The 17,737-nt window shown below is 40.8% G+C and overlaps 1 protein-coding gene across 15 annotated transcripts in view; it reads left to right on the forward strand.

Moving 5' to 3' along the window:
• The window catches only part of SRCIN1 (SRC kinase signaling inhibitor 1), a 712,759-nt gene that overhangs the window by 540,855 nt on the left and 154,167 nt on the right, over positions 1-17,737 (forward strand). For all 15 annotated transcript variants that reach the window (XM_089690024.1, XM_089690017.1, XM_089690015.1 and 12 more), the window contains 2 exons: positions 10,706-11,535; positions 15,596-15,688. In XM_089690024.1, the coding sequence (XP_089546150.1) occupies positions 10,706-11,535; positions 15,596-15,688 (923 nt within the window). The remainder of the gene's footprint in view (positions 1-10,705; positions 11,536-15,595; positions 15,689-17,737) is intronic.

Raw genomic sequence — 17,737 nt, forward strand, 5'->3', positions numbered from 1 at the left:
CTGATGAGCTGACACTGATGATGCTGCACTGATAGGCAGCACTGACGAATGGCACTGATGGGCGGCACTGATGGGCAGCACTGATGGGTGGCACTGCTGTGCACAGGTGGGTGGCACTGATAGGCACAGGTGGGTGGCACTGCAAGGCACAGGTGGGTGGCACTGATTGGCACAGGTGGGTGGCACTGATGGGTACAGGTGTGCAGCACTGATGGGTACAAGTGGGTGGCACTGCTGGGCACAGGTGGGCGGCACTGCTGGGCACTGATCATCATGTCGTCCCAGAACCAGACAACCGCGCTGTTGTCATCCTTTGGCTATAACGCAGTTGGGAACTGGTTAAAGAGGAGCTGAATTCTGGAAGCTGAGCCCAAAAAAGGCAGGGAAAAGACAGAGGACTAGTCACCAGTATTGCCTGTGGTTTCCCTGAAGCTGATCTTACCCCATTACTGACCTACAATGCCTTTTTGTGCACTGTGTATCGTTGTGAAGGTGTTCATCTTAATAAGAGCAGGACTTTGTTTCCTCATGTCAGAGACTCTAACAAAGAGAACACTAAGCTGCACATTAGTAATGTCACCAAATCTCAAGAGACTAGCAATCAGAGCCAGCATTTCTTTAATCACTTGACCTTCGGGAGGTTTACCCCCCTTCATGAGCAGGCCATTTTGTTTGCTATACGGCACTACATTACTTTAACTGACAATTGCACGGTCATGCAACACTGTGTATAAGTTAAATTTATGTCATGTTTTTTTCCCACAGAGTTTTCTTTTGGTGGTATTTAATCACCACTGGGTTTTTATTTTTTGCGCTATAAACAAAAAAAGACCAACAATTTTGAAAAAAAAAATATTTTTTTTACTTTCTGCTATACAACATATCCAATAAAAATGTTTAAAAATCTAATTTCTTCATAAATTTATGCCAATATGTATTCTGTTAAATATATTTGTTAAAAAATCCCAAGCTTATATTGATTGGTTTGTGGAAGTTATAGCATCTACAAACTATGGTAGATTACAGTATATACTGGAATTTTTATTTATTTTTTATACTAGTAATGGCAATGATCAGCGACTTTAGGCAAGGACTGCGATATTGTGATGGACAATCTGACTCTAACACTTTGTAGGAACCAGTGACACTAATACAGTGATCAGTGCTAAAAATATACAGCCACTGTACTAATGACACTGACTGGGAAGGCGTTAAACATCTAGGGCGATTAAAGGGTTAATTGTGTGTCTAACCAATAATATGTGTTTACTTTCATGTGTTTTTACTAGAGGATGTACTAGATGCTTTGCAGGGAATAAAATCCAGCACATTAGTGTTGACAGGACCCAGCTTTGCCTTGTTTACATAGGCTGTGTTCTGTCTCTCTCCTCACTGATCAACATGTGCTGGTTGTCATCCATTGTCCAGCACACGCTGTGCGGCTTCTGCTGTGACTAATCACAGCAGAAGCGGTGCGCCGGGGCGTGCTTTCTCAACTAGGAACTGCAGAATCACGTATATATACATGATTTTTCACAGAGCTGCCGCCCTGTAGCAGTAAATTTGCTATAGGTCTGTCATGAACTGGTTAATATCATACTGCAGATATACAACTATATAGGTATACATGCAGGAGTTCCTAGGTACCTTCATATAAAAGGAAGTGTACTGCTATTTTTCGGGAGAAAAGGTACATTTTCCAGGGTGCTGCTTAGGCACAATTAACATTTCTGAATTTTTTTAATAACATATTGAATATTTATTTAACAAAAATGTGCCATGCTTCACTAAGAATGCTCAAAATAAATAATATGTAATGGGTACAACCAGGTGCTGATATAGATATCAGGTGACAAAAAAAGGAAAAATATATGCGTGAACCAATATCAATTTTCAAAACCAATGTGCATATACAAGTTGTAAACAAATGAAGAAATACCAAAAATAATGACCACATCCATATCAAAAGATATAATAAATGAAAATTATATTAAAAAGTCCATAAATATGTGCTTCTTCAATTTTAAAATAAAATATCCTGTGCTTCTGGGGAGGGGCTTTGAGGTCACGACACTCGAGGGTTCCATACTGTCACCAGCTGGACACTTTAGGATATTCAACATTGAAAAAAATCCGGAGGATGCATTTTGGGCACAAAGCATTTTTTATACAGAGTACATGTGAGTGCATTACTTTATTAATAAAACGGTTTTAAAAGGATAATACACTATGATTTGATTATTTCTCTATATTAACCACCGTGGAAGGGGAACCTATCGTTTGAGCAGGAGAAGGACCCCAAACAGCAGGATACCATCCCATCCACTTTGACTCATTTAAAGGGACACAAGCATAATATGACCTCACCTACTGGTTTGGTCATATACGTAAGGTGAGAGTACATCTGGTGGGGGAGCACAATTAATAAGTTTTTTTCACACAAGAAATCAATTAAAAAGTACGGGATATTTTATTTTAAAATTGAAGAAGCACATATTTATGGACTTTTTTATATAATTTTAATTTATTATATCTTTTGATACGGATATGGATTATTTTTGGTATTTCGTCTTTTGTTCACAACTTGTATATGCACATTGGTTTTGAAAATTGATATTGGCTCACACATATATTTTTCCTTTTTTTGTCACCAGATATCTATATCAGCACCTGGTTGTACCCATTATATATTATTTATTTTGAGCATTCTTAGTGAAGCGCGGCACATTTTTGTTAAAAATTATTGTTGGCACACTAGTATGAGTATGTGTTAGGTGCAGGCGATTCACAACTACCACTTAGTATTAATTACCTTTCACATAGCAGCTCACAAGCTTTTACTTTTCATATTAAATATTTACTTTTTGAGTTCAGTTCTATTTCAACTAGGATTCCAACTCTTTAGGCTAGGATAATCATTAACACCCCCTCCTTTACCATCATTGTTGTCAGTTAAGGTTAGGAAGTCTCTGTACACATGCAGTGCTTCCATCAGCCATTGCTAGCTACCTTTCACTATAGTTCAAGCGGCCCTTTAACAAGCAAGTTTATCTTACACAAAACAATTATGCTTAAAAATGTAAACCTGTAGGGAAATCAAGAATTCTGAAATAACAACAAAGCAGTACAGAAAGTGCGAAATAGTCCTAGAAGAATCCTTTACTATTATTCCCAGACTGCTGCCAAAGTAACTATGCAAATGTATATATTTTATAAAGCTATAAAAAAGGTGTGTTTTTGTTTGTATTTTTGGCACTTGAATTTAGGTAGAGCTGCTCCAAATGATTTTGTTTATTATTTAATTATTTTTGAGATTGAACAGTTGTTTTCTGTGGCTGCAGCTGGGGTTTGTGGAGCTGTAGCTGAGGGTTTTCTTAGACTCCAGAGCAAACCTGGAGCTAGAAAACATGAAGCCTAAAAATTCTGTAAATACAGTATATTTATGTAGCACTACAGCAATAAAATCTGAGTTTGTTTATAGGGTAAAAATAGGGGGGCTACCATTGCTGAATAGTTTTCATTAGTGAGTCACTGACTTGAAACAAACGTGCTGGTTAGGTGTCTCTATCCTTCACTGACTGCAGTTCTTAATTGTTCATTAGGCCATCCAGTGTAATAATCCTCATGCTTCAGTTTCTTGCTAGTGTTAGCCACAGATAACTATATATCTGCGTAAACGGCAGTAAAGATAATAAAAAACTTTGCGTTGCAGCCCTATCTTATGTGCACATTATAAGGGTGAAAACTTGATAAACAGGTTTCCTTGGTTGACAAAATCTGGACTTGAGAGAATTTGTTCACCAGGAGCTGTTTCAAGATAACCGTCTCAGATGGGGAATGTTGGACATGGACTTCCTGGCTTTCAGGTTCGCCAGCAAACTAAGCATATTTGTATCTGTGCCTAGGAATCCTCTGGCCATGGCATTACATATTCTGGTTACTTGGATCAGTCCAAACTAATCTACACCTTTACCCCTCTGAAGCTCTTTCCTTGTCTGCTCTGCAGGTTCGAGATGGCAGGCATTCCAGTGATACTCATAGCACTAAACTGGCTCAGGTGGATGTGGGCCTCATCAGACTCTCCTGGTCACTGACTTTAACAGCTTGTTTTTCAAAGCCATTGTTTTTACTTTTTAGAGATTTTTTAATGATTGGCGTGGTACCTCTGGATTGGTGCAAGCCAATGTGATGCTTATATTTAAAAAGAGATCAAATTATTTACCAACTAACTGCAATATAATGTATATAGTCAGGAAGATACTTGAGAGTTTAAAAAAAGACCACATAGAAGCGTTTTTGCAATATACAGAATTTACAAAAGACCAAATTTGTCAAACAAGTCTGATTTCTTTTTATAAGCAAAAAACTTAGACAAAGAAGTTGCTGTGGATATAGTGTACTTGAATTTTGCCGAAGTGTTTGACACAGTTCCCCACAAATGGATAATGTGTAGGTCAAAGTCTACAGGCTTAGAAAATTCAATTTCTAAATGGATAGGCTCTCCATATGGAATATGCAGTTCAGTTTTGGGCACCAGAAAAAGATCAGAAAAAGGATAACTGTAGAAAATGCAGAGAAGGGCAACCAACAGAGGCATGGAGGAGCTCAGCTATGAGGAAAGATTAGCTGAACTGAATTTATTCTCCTCTTGAGAAGAAGTGATTATGGGCGGATATGATCACCATGTATTCAATTTCAGGTTATTACAGAAGACAATGGAACTCTTTACATCTGGAAGAAATGAGATGTAACCTACAATTATGGAAAGGCTTCACAGTAAGAGCTGTGAAAATGTGGAATAGACTTCCTCAAGGACTAGTTCTGACCGACTCAGTAGATTGTTTTAAAAAAGAGCTGCATGCATGCTTTCCAAAACTCACATTATATAAGTTGATATTAACATTTATAGGTAACACCACCAGGGATAGCAGATCCAGGGAATATCTGATTGCCTCCTGGGGATTAGGAAGGGATTTTTTTTCTCCTGCTGGAACAAATTGGATCATGCTTTGTTTTATTTTTTTTTCCTTCTTCTGTATCTACTATGGGTATATGATTGTGTGTATAGAGGTTTTCTGTTTGTTTTTTCTATTGGTTGAACTAAATGGACTTGTGTCTTTTTTCAACATGAATAACTGTGTAACTACGTAAAACAGTTGGGGACAGAAACCATCAACTGTTGGGACAATGAACACTTTGGTTAGGACTATGTAAAATACAGCAGTCTGTGATAGACCACCTTGCACCTGGTCTGGGTGCCTCTGCCAAACAGTGCTTCCTGCCCTCCAAACCCTTCCAGTTGACCAATAGCTTATTCCAGCCCTTTACCACAAGCATCATACACAGACAAGATGTTGAGGTAAAAACCAAAGGAATAACTTTATTGAACAGAAATACAGGTTTGTATACACTTCAAAAATTGGGGCAGTCACTACATGAACAATAAAACAAATATTACATATTGGGGGAAACATCCAACAATGGTTAGGTAATGAGGTAAAATTGACACCAGACTAATCAGGTGGATTAGCAAACAGACAGAAACAATAGGTTACTCAGTTAACATTGGGAATTCACACCTAGGAGGCACACAATGGAAGAAAGACACTTCACACCTTAATAAACAGATTACCCATAACAGCAGGAGACCTCAGCATGAGGTTGTTTGAGCTGATTTTAATCTTGTGGTTTGAGTCTGAGTCTAGGAGGGGGTTGAAGCAGTCAATGCTGGAAAACACAGAGGCCCCAAATCTGTATCCAGGTCCTCCTGTTCTCAGAGTCTATCCGTTTCGGGTAGCCATGGACTTGAATCTGAAGGAAAACTAATCCAAACATCCCCCAGGCACACACCTACCAAATAGAGCCCCCTCAAATGCCAAGGCCCATAGTCAGTAGGCAAGAGGCTAGCCTGCAGTCCCCTCCAAAAGCCCCTGTCCTGGTTGGGTCTGTCACATTCCTCCCCCCAAAGGCAAACTAACCAGGTCCCAGACCAACTGATCTAGACATGCATTAGGAAGAGTAAACCCACATAGTCCACATGATCTCCATTCTTGGCCGCAGGGAAGAGTTGTCATCAATAGGTGTGGGGCAGAGGTTGTGAACCCTCTGTCTGGCTGCCAGCGCTTCAGCTGAGAGGTCTTAACCATTTTGGGGCTTGGTATGCTGCTGGGGAGAGGGGCTGACTATTCCAATTCTCTGGAGCTGTGCAGACACGGTAGGTACTAGAAGAGGCCAGTGGTACACTGCCCTGTTGCCAGGGCTTCAGTTGGGGAACCCTACATCCTCAACAATTCCTCGATCTGTCACTGGGAGAAAAGGACAACCTCCTCCTCCCCTGGACGGAGGATCTTCTGCTTGGGAAGTCGGCTTCCTCCTCTTCCTGCACCTTGGCTTTTCATTGTGGATGGAGGATGGCTTCCCCCTCTCCCTGGCCCCTGAACTACCACAGAGGAGTTGAGCCGTCTGCTCAGTCTCCTGAAGACCCATTCAGCTGTGGAGACATCTCCCTGGCACTGTCTTCCAGGGGCATAGACCCTTTCTGGGAAGGGGAGATGGCTTCCTCTGTTCCTGGGCCATCATACTGCCACTGGGGTGCTGAGCCAGTTGCTTCATTTCCATGATCCCAGTTGCACTGCTGGACAAACGCATTCCTCCATTCATGCTTGCCCTCTGAAGAAACAGGTTTATCAGGATGAGTCAGCCCTTGCTTCAGCTGCCATAGGAGTTCTGCTTCCATATCTGCAGATGGAGGTGGGCAAAGCACACCTTTACTCTGCCCCATTGCCGATGCTTCAACTGGGATTTCAGAGTTGTTGGCTGGTACTTTCCAGTAGTCCCAGGCAAAGGGAGCTGCTGAGCAGAATCTAGCAGCCATCTGTAGGCAATCTCCAGTTCCCATTCCTGAAAGGCTATGTTATGATCCGCCAGATGGTGCTGCTGGCTGCCCACTTGACAGACCTACCCAAAGCGTGGAGTCTAAGTCCCGGTCTGTGCTTTCACCAGGGCCCCTGATGGTGGGGATGGACTTGAAACAGACCAGGACCAGGTCACGACCTCTGAGCAGGCCCACCAGTGGCAGGGGGAACCTCTGGGGATGTATTGGTACCGGAAGAGCCAGATGTGAGGAGGACGGCAGGGCCCAGCAGGATAGATTGCGAGCAGTGGTCCCGTGGGAGAGGCGTGGTACAGAATCGGCAGGCGGAGAATCGTCAGGTCACTCGCAGGGTCAGCAGAAGAAGTCAGTCCGTAGATAGGTTTAACAAGCCGGGGTCAGGATGGGAGAGAGTAGAGTAGTCAGGACAATCCGGGTCAAAATGCGGGAGAGAGTAGAGTAGTCAGGGTCAATCAGGATCAAAAACACAGGTACAGGATACAGGAACTCAGAAGACCCTGCGGCAATCAGTGACAGTGCAGGGCATCTTTAAATATCGCGCCCTGCAATGTCATTGGCCGCCCAGGACGCGCCCCCGGGCTGTCATTGGCCGCCCGAGGCGCACCCCCAGCTCCCACTGCGCATGCGCAGCGTCCTGTCATCCGCGGCTCGCCGGGACCTAGTGCTTGTATCCCGGCGTGAGCCGTTGCCAGCGCGCATGCGCCGGCCGACAGGACGCCGCGATCCCTGACAGGCTAGAACCTTCAATTTTTCCTGTGCCAGGAGCACTTCCAAGATATTCAGCACCCTGTCTCTAATCCATGATTTCCTCCAAACACCACTCCAGATCGCTCCTGAAGTCAGGGTCTTCTGATAGCCTCTCGTACATCAGCCTCAAGCTGCCGTAGACAAAGCCTTCCATCGGGCTGTTGTCCGCCTTTGCCAAACAGTGCTCCCTGCCCTCCAAACTCTTTCCAGCAGATCAGTTAGCTAATACTAGCTCTTTACCCCAAGCATCATACAGCTGCCATGGACAGGCATGTGTAACGTGTTTATTAGGGCCCACACTCCCTGCTACTGCAATATATATATGTATGTGGTCAGCAAGAGATTAAGGAGTGAAAACCTGTGAATGCATACATGTGTGTATGTTTTTGAGTGGATCTGTCTTTGTATATATGTCTTGTGTTTTATCCAGGTCAGTTTGATCACTTTAAGTTAATCATTGTGTATTTGTCGTCGTATTGTATGTTATGTCCCTTTGTACTATAGTAATTTTGATTTTATTTCTCCTCCACATTGTATACTGACATGTACAGTACATTTAAGAAAACCCTTAGTAATATTACTTACTCAGATTCGCACAAACACACATAAGTCACTTTAGAAAATATCTATTCCATATACAGTATATTACAGATTACTGTTTTTTGATATTGTAAAAAAAAACAGCTGGCAGGCAGTATGCAGCCTGCATTCACATTTTGTGTACCATAAGACTGTATAGATTTGTGCTGTACACTCACACAGTATTCCAGTCTGCATTGTTTTTCCAGATGCTATTTGATTTAATTGTGATTGGTTAAATACTGTTGCCAAGACCATTTTTAAATCTGAACTTTGAGGTAAACAGAGATTGTCTAAATACAAAAGGGACTGTGTGTTTCGGGATGCTCACCTGCACCCAGATACCTGTGAGGTTGGGGCAAGCAGCTGTGTCCATGCAGTTGCTGCACCCCCATAGACTTGAAAGGGCTGCCTGCACTCAGCACTTGGCGGCTCAAGCCACATAAACACACTGCCTTTTCACAGACTGCAGGTCTCGGCTTGTGAATGTGGTTCAAATGGCATTAGCTTTTGTAGCAGACAAACCAAACTGAATTCAGTGTATACAATTTCTCAGTCTTAAAATCCACCTTTAAAAACATGCCCACTATAGAATAAGAGAAGCAAAATGTAAAATGAGGGTTTTTTGTAATAAAGTTTTGATTTCAGGATATTAAACGTGGATAAGTAACAGACATTTTCCTTTACAAAGTTGACATTTTGTCAAGCATTTCTCACTAACAATGTAACTAATGCTACATTGTCAGTGAGCAACAGCATGAAAGTGGCCAGCGATGGACTACACCAGTGTTTCTCAACCTTTTTTCAGTCAAGGCACCCTTTAAAGTTATGAACAATCTTGAGGCACCCTTTAAAATTCTGGACAATCTCAAGACACCCCTTTCTAAAATGTAAAAAACAATTCTAATAGTTTTACTTAACACATCAAAAACCCACACATAGGACACCCAATGTTAGAAGGGATTTATTCTTCTAAAGCAAATACACGTTTGCACATAGAGACTGAATAGTATTCCAATGTATCTCTTCTTCAGTTTTCCTATCACTCAGCTAATGTGACCCCATTACTGACAGAGGGGCAGGGGAGGGTCAAATAAGGATGCTGTGCAGACGAGCAACATCCTCCATATCAACTGATGGCATCATTGGTTGTTAGGAAGCTGGCAGCTAGAAGGTTGTACTGGCGTGCAATGAAAACCTGTGTCTTTGTTTAACTAAAAGGCAGATTTTATCTATCTGCTGGCCTGTATACAACTTTTGGGAAATTATTAGGCATTTTGCCTGTGCACCCTGGTTGAAAAAGACTGGATTAGACAAAGACAAAAAGGGAAGTTGTAGGGAAGGTAGTACAGCACCATTCTGATATTGGCAGCAAGTCATCTTTGAATGTTGTCTGGTCTACATTTGTAGGACAAACAGAAGATATACTGTAGGTAAGAACTATTAGGCTGATTCATGGTTCCATAGATATTGGTGGTGGGTAGCCATCCGAATTATTGAAACAAACCAGAGAGTCCAGATGTTTCACCCATGCCTAAACATGGGAGGAAAGGACCATATTCTCCATTATTTTAGGATCAGGCTTTTGTCAGCTCTTGCCGTATGTAAAATAATGAACCTTTTTATTGACAACTGAGCAAGATGTGCACTGAAAGAGAACAACCCATTGATCAAGTAGGAGGAGGCTGAGAAATCTTTTTGAATTATTCTGTCAATTATCTTTCATTTGTAGGGTAGGTATCAATGGGTAGGTAGATCAGAACAGACCTTTCTAACACAGCATTTTGGATAATGCTTAGATGGCGTCTCAGAGACCTGCATATCTGTTGCCTCCAGTAATGCCCCAACATGCTAGTTATGTTCCCTGTCCTCTTGGTCTTCCAACATCTGAAATATGAAGCAGAAACTTTTATTTGAGAGTACTTGTGAGTCTTTCCAGGCTTCTGTCTGAGTAGCTTGGGGTGATTCTACCTCTTCTGTGCAAGAGATGAAAATGGTTGACGTCATGCTTAAGTTAAACAACCTTTGCTTTGCGTCTCCATGTGAGTTTTCATGGCAGTCATGCTTGAAAGTTATTTTTCAAGTTTATTGAAAACTACTGTATCTACTGTATCTACTGCTCTTCTTAATCAGCATAAAATACAGTATGTCTGCTAATACCAGGCAAGGAAGCATTGTTTGCGACACTAGACTTTACTACACTCTTACAAAAATTTTGTGTGCAGCTGTTTACAAGTGGAAAATAAAACCTGTTACTAAGGGGATAGAGTTTTCCAGAGCTGGGGCTCACTTGAACACCACTTACCCTTTGCCATGGCCAGGCTAATCCACATCCAACAATGAGGGATTAAGATATAAGTCTAAGATGTAGCTATCGCTATGTCAACTTTTCATCTGTCTTGTGCATGAAACTACCGTACTATGTTGTTACATAATCAGTGCCCTGTTTCTGCCTGATCATTTTTTTAACTGCTTTTTTTTTTACAGCGTGAGATGATGTACAGCTCCAGAGACTCATCCCCAACTCGACGTTTGAACAACATGTCTCCTGCTCCCCATTTGGCTTCTGGTTCTCCTCCACCTGTTCTCCAGTCCTCCTCCCCAGCACGTTCCCGCATGTCTTACAGTGGCGGGCGTCCGCCTTCTTATGCTGGAAGCCCTGTTCACCATGGGGACCGGATGTCTGGTCTTCCTCCGGCCCAAGGAGTCTCCCCTAGTCCTAGTGCTATCCTAGAAAGAAGGGATGTCAAACCTGATGAAGATCTCTCCAACAAGAATGTGGTGCTTGTAAAGAATGAAGGTCTCTATTCAGATCCCTATGGAATGGTCCATGAGGGTAGACTTAGCATTACCTCTACTCAGTCCCTGGCTGGTTTGGGGGACCCTTTTTCATACCCTGGTGGCCTGTACAAGAGAGGTTCAGTTCGCTCTCTCAGCACTTACTCTGCAGCCGCTCTGCAAAGTGATCTAGAAGAAGGAATGTATAAACCCAACTCTCAGATATATGGAGACACATATGGTCCTGGAATGGGTTTCCGTATTCCACCATCCTCCCCTCAAAAAGTAACAGATGGAAGAATGGTGGATGTCCAGCAGAGTCAGGGCCCTCACAGTCCATACTCAGGGCCATCCAGCCGCAACTCCCCTGTACGCCAGACCTTTCGCAAAGATTCCTCCTCTTCTGTTTTTATGGACAGCCCTGTTGGAAAACAGAGAAACCCAAGCTCTTCCTCTGGCACCAACGAAATTTTCTCTGGACCAGAACGGCCCTTGTCTGGGTTCAGCTCTCCAGTGCCTGCTAAGGAGTCAGAAACACGGTGAGATACCCCTTTCAATGTAATCACTGGTAGTATTAGTAATACAATAGTTGTAGTATAATTTATTAAACATATCTTCATAAATAGCTTTATAACCAGTGAATTTTCCTAATTATTGGCTATACAAAGGAGCAGAAGGAGGTAAATAATTGTTATAAATAATCTTTGTCTAAACATTTCACACTGATATGATAACATATAGTATGCAGGTTAGAAAATGAAAAGGAACCTGTATGAGACAAATATATGGATTGCCTTTGTTGACCTTGTCCTACAAATATTACCACGTAAAGTTAAGAATCCTTATCTGCTTACTGTTTTAGGTTAGTATTGAATTTCTGAGGATCATGCTGGCAGCCAAACAACTAACATTTTTAACCACTTTAAGACGAGGCCTTTTCTGACACTTCTCACATACTTGTAAAAATCTGCATTTTTTAGCTAAAAAATTACTTAGAATCCCCAAAGACCCTAGAGAATTAAATGGTGGGTGTTGCAATTTTTTATGTCATGTGGCTTTTCAAATGCAAATTTCTGGGTAAAATACACTTTAATGAATTGTATTGCACACAAACACAGTATAATACCCATGTTTTGGTAAAATATAAAAGATTGTTACGCCCAGTAAATAGATACCAAACGTCACACTTTAAAATTGTGACAAACTACATAAATTTAATTATCCATAGGTGACATTTTAAAAGCTTTTACAGGTTACCAGTTTAGAGTTACACAGGAGGTCTGGTGCTAGAATTATTGATACCTCACATGTGTGGCGTGATCGCTGTTTATGTATTTTATTTTAAAAAAATATTTTTAAACTGTCTCTTTAATTTTTTTAAAATAAACTTTAATGCTATCACAAGGGATGAACAACATCATTGCATGGGCAGTGACATGTACTCTTTACTGAGCGATGTGGGGTTTATTAGACCTCAGATCTCTCCTCTCCCCTTAAAAGCATCGGATCAAGCCAAGATCTGTTTGATCTGATGCTTTCCCAAGCCAGTAATGGCTTGTTTACACCTGGCAAAACTGGAAGTGCCTAAATACTTGTCACTTCCGGTTTCTATGGTCAACCAGTGGTATTGCTGGCTGCATTCCTGGGCTCCCCAGTGGGACAGGAGAGCCCAGGAAGGTGGCAGGAGGGGGAAATCCCTTTCCCCACCTCTAAAAGCGATCCAGCGGCTAATTAGCTACTAGGATTGCTTTTAGAAAAACAGTCCATCGCAGACTAAAAACAACAATTCTGAAATGATGCCTGTAGCTACAGGCATCATTCCAGTATAACCACTCAGAATACTGCAATGTACTGCTACATAGCTGGGGCTGAAGTGATTAAAGAAGTTTAGCAATGGTAGTCTTCATATTTATCCCCAGAGAAATCATTCTGATTGATACCTATTGGCAGTAAAGACTTTATACACTCTTTTTTTATTGTAGTTTTAACAAGGAACTAGTGTAGCTGTGTTAATTGTTTGCCTTACCTTGATGGGCTCACATGTTGTGGCTGAAGTTTGTAGTGTCATGGCTGATCGATTCCCTTATGTTCATGGTGTTCCCAGCTAGCCTGTCCCTAATCCCTAAAGGGACAAGACAACTTCCTGTTTTGTGTCACAGCGTCCAGTGTATGTATTTGTTGCCATCCACTCTGTTTCACATCAGAAATTTGGGAGTTTTAATATAATAAAACAAATCTTCCAACTGCATGTAAAGCTTTTTGTGTGTCTGTGAACGCTCAGCCTGTTTGTGGCTGTCATATCTAATTAGCTCTCACCCGCACCAACACTAGGCTTACAGACCCAGGGATTGTGGGGTATGTAGTTTCTTCACATGAAGTGTCATTTCTTAGACTACAGGACTACAGCAGGGGTCATACATTACCCTGTGCAGTGCCTTGTCACATGCTTCATGTTGCTACACAAACAAAAATTGCAGATATAGGAATGTGAAAATTTACTATACTCTATAGATTGTCTGTACAAAGCAACACATGGCACCATGACACTACATGATCAATGCACAGTTTATGAAGTTGAAATACACATGGTGCACATGCCTTTACCTTTTTACCAGCCTAACAAGCTGATTTTTCTGGCAGATGCCTTTGCCCATGCATGCACAGTTTTTAAAAATAGACATGCAGTCTCTGTGGAAGTACATTGACTGTAAATATAACATTTTCCTGTTTCCACAAGTCTAACATCACACTCCCCTGATGGAAGTGTAAAACTTTCACCAAATTTAATATATAGGGGTTGATTTACTAAAGACAAAAAGGCCTTGACTTTATGTGGGAAGTTGCACTTTGCAAGGAAATTTGCCCCAGAGCTTAGTGACTGTGGTAAAGTTTTAATTTCCAAAGCATACCCAATTAAGTGCAAGGAAAATAAAAAAAAACACAAAACTTGCAAACAAAAATATAAGCCTTTGTTACCTTGCTCAGTCTTAAACAATGTGCTGTTCAATCCTGATATACCAGATAATTTGACCTATGTTCAGATGCTACCTTGGTTCCAAAGCAGATATATTCCAATTAAAAAATCTTGTGAATCCATGACCCCTTTTGAGTATCTGCAGACACAAAGGAAATGTATTGCAGACTTTCTTTCTATTCGTACCTCCAATTTCGGCACTTTTGCTTTGCTCTACAACCCTCCCTAATCCTAGATTGCCCTACAAAATGTCCAATGTGTCTGTGTCCAAGGTCCATCTCAAACACACCTAATTTCACTGATATAAAAAATCATTTTTGATGACGCCCCTCTAACAGGAGACTATCATTCATACTTGAAAACATGGAAACTCGTCCTCCAACATTCTATTCCTTTACCACTTTGGGACAATATTTGGGGTGCAGCCTCTAAATCATCCCTATGTGTAGTATATAAAGAAAACATTTATAGGGTCCTTATGTTATGGTATAAAACTGTGCAGAAACTACATCTACATACTTATAATCCAATGATGTAAGAGGCTTGCTGGAGATGTGGAATGGACAAAGGCACACTGTTCCATGTGTTTTGGCAGTGTACTCAAGTTCAACCATTTTGGGCTAGATAACTCTCTGCCCTTAGCTCCTCCTAACTTTCTCCTGGGATTGCCTGTTTTGTATCCCTAAGCTCGCCAAGAAACTCACTATACATAGCAGCAGACAGGACACTCATTCACCAATATTGGAAGGCTGCTGAGATTCCTTCCCAATCGCAGCTCTTCACCACCATTGCAGAGATTAGAAAGACTTGGTGTCTCACAGTGACAGCCAGAAGGTACTATGGAATTGATTAATATAATATGAGTTCCTTGGAACCTGTCCTCTTTTAGTATGCTACCATCAATCACTACCTCTCCCTGATCTACCCTTACGCTGTATTACCAACACAGGCTGATGAATAGTATGTTATTATGGTGTACATTCTTGCCCATTTCTTGTTTTTTGCCACAAGTATTATACACTGTTGAAGGGCTGGGGGCATGCGGGTAGTCCCTATAAAGTCTCAGCAACAGTTTGAATGTCTATTATCGCTTTTGATCTGATCTGTCTTTGTTTTCACTTGTAAAGTTACTATTTTAATGGTTTAATGTGTATACTTCAGAACTCTCCATAATATAAATCTATAACCAACTAATATTAAGATTTTTTTCTGCTAAATCATTTGTACATTTAATTACCTGGACTTATTCTGATATCTGTGGCTTGTTTTTACTTTGTTTTTTGTTATAAAAAAAAGATTTGCTTGCACATGATTGGATGATGGAAGTCAGCAGAGCTTCACCCCACTCACTAAACTCTGGGACAAATAACCTTGCAAGCTTTCACCAAGCTTCAATTAGTGCTGCTAACATCCTTTTGTAAATTAATCCCGTACTGTTAATATATTCTCCACAGCCATGGTCATATAGTTGCATCTGTGATTGCCCAAAATAAAAATAAAAAAATATTGTGTGTGTCCATGTAACTGATATAGTGACTGTAAGGACAATTTTTGAAAATTAATTTTTCTACAGTGCTGTCCATGTTGTTTGTAGTAATTAAGGTTATCCTTGTGTCTGGCTGCAGAGAGAGGATGGAGGCCATGGAGAAACAGATTGCCAGCCTCACAGGATTGGTCCAGAGTGCTTTGATGCGCAGCTCTGACAGTGACAACCCAAGGTATGGAAAATTAGGTTAATGGAGTGACAAAAGCAGAGCACAAGTGTACTATGGTTCAGATGTAAACAGAAAATAGGGGCAATTATGGAAATTGGTGCTTATCTATTAGGTCCCTATGAAGGTATCATTTGCCTAGCTACATGTTGAATTGCAATAAGCTCTACTGCCCACTTTTTGGGCCCTTTCTCACACGTTCAGACAGGTTACAGAGCAGGCAGTCCTGATTTTAGCTTTATGCTGGTATTTCACAACTCAGTATAGTAGATTCCAGATAATCACACTAGCTGAAATTAAATATAATGTCAAGACTTTGTAGAAATAAATGCTGTCATACTCTATATATTTACCAATTATTATCATTGATTTTTTTTTAGCGTCATACATTTTTTTTGATACTGTACAAAGTATGTATGTATGATGATCTCACATATTAGGGTAGATTATATCCTTGTTTGAAAATATGAGTGTTAAGGCTGTGTTTGAGCTGGAGGGTGCTGGAAGGGAGGATTAAGGAAAGGTTAAATCTAGAAAGAAGCTTGAGTTTAGGGTAGTCCCTGAAAAGGACCAAATAAATGTACGAAAGATCCAGGTTTGATAGAGTTGCATGTTACAGCTAAAGTGTATATCATGCCAAATGTACTTATTCATGATCATTTTCAAGTAGGTATGGGGAAGGAATAGAACCCCTGCAGGGTTTTGCTATTCTGTGCCTCATTGATTACCAATTATATGCAAAGAGTGCTGGAAATGCTAGGATGTGGTTATAGACTATAGTGAATCTATTTTGATATCCGGTTTTCTCTAAATTATGTATCAAGCTCTTCGGAGCAAATCCCCTTCAGCCTCTGCCCCTTCTATTTTTTTTATTTACAAGTAAGAATGAGCGAATATCCAAGGGTTTGACAATTCCTGTTTCACATTTTGCAAATTCCTTTAAAGTCTATGGGGGAGAATCCTGTTAGTAAATGCTGTCCATGTTTAGTGTGGTTAGACAAAATACATTCCAAAATGCCACGTGAATCTAGGTGCTGCCATGAAGGACATGTGCTATACCCTAAAAAGTAAACAAAAAACAATCTGTACAGTAGGGAGAGGGTCCATGCTTAAATTGCATGTTTGGGGGCTGTTTTACATCTGTATATGGCATTACAGAATGGTAAAATTTTTATAGACATGTTTAAAGAAATGTACCCATGCTATGAATGTGTTTACCTATGATGCTTAAGAAAGCAAAAAACCAAACTCTGAAAAAACAAGCAAAAAAACAGGTTGTTGCTGTTACGCTGTGTAAAAACAATTGTGAATCTTCAAGATAAACCCAACCTGAATGTGTGGGTAATAGCGCTACCTAAACAAACTATCAGATTATTTATTTATATATCATGTGCAATATCATAAACCATCAAAATCAAAAATTACAGTGCATTAATAAAGTCCAATGCAGATAGTGTCCAATGAAAAGTGACAGTCCAACTCCTCACACACAACACGGACCACAAAGACAGAATAGTGCTCCACAATGTGTTCTCTCCAGAAAACTAATTTGCAAAGATAACACACTGCACTCACCAGAAGGTTTTGACTTCTTGCATGAACAAGATAGTCAAAAACAGCCCGTGTTGTTATATCCTGGGTTTTGTGGTTTCTATGTACTCCAAAGGCTCTGTCCCACTGTTCTCCAAGTTTACAATGGCTGTCCCAGCTTAGGTTGAAAAAATACTTTGTATTCAACAATAAAGAAGGAAAGGGACCCCTAACAGTAAAAGTACTGTTTGTTGAAAATACAAAATAAACACACTTACAAGTTCACCAGCAATGTGAACTTTAGAAGACGATAATTTTTCCTCTTTAAAGATGGCGCCCTCTATTTCCAGTGCTGAAAGTGATGTCAAACCAGAAGCTAACACCCAACACTTTTCGTACATCGGTCTTGTGGAGTGAACAGGTAGCGCTGTTACCCACAGGTTCAGGTGGAGCTTATTTTGACAATTTTTATGGACAACCTGAGCAACAGAGCCTTCTGGCAGGACACATTTTGACAGTGGTATT

This window comes from Staurois parvus, unplaced genomic scaffold (genome assembly GCF_062004578.1).
Source record: "Staurois parvus isolate SC_StPar_1 unplaced genomic scaffold, SC_StPar_1.0 ptg000511l, whole genome shotgun sequence".
NCBI classification, from domain to species: Eukaryota; Metazoa; Chordata; class Amphibia; order Anura; family Ranidae; genus Staurois; species Staurois parvus.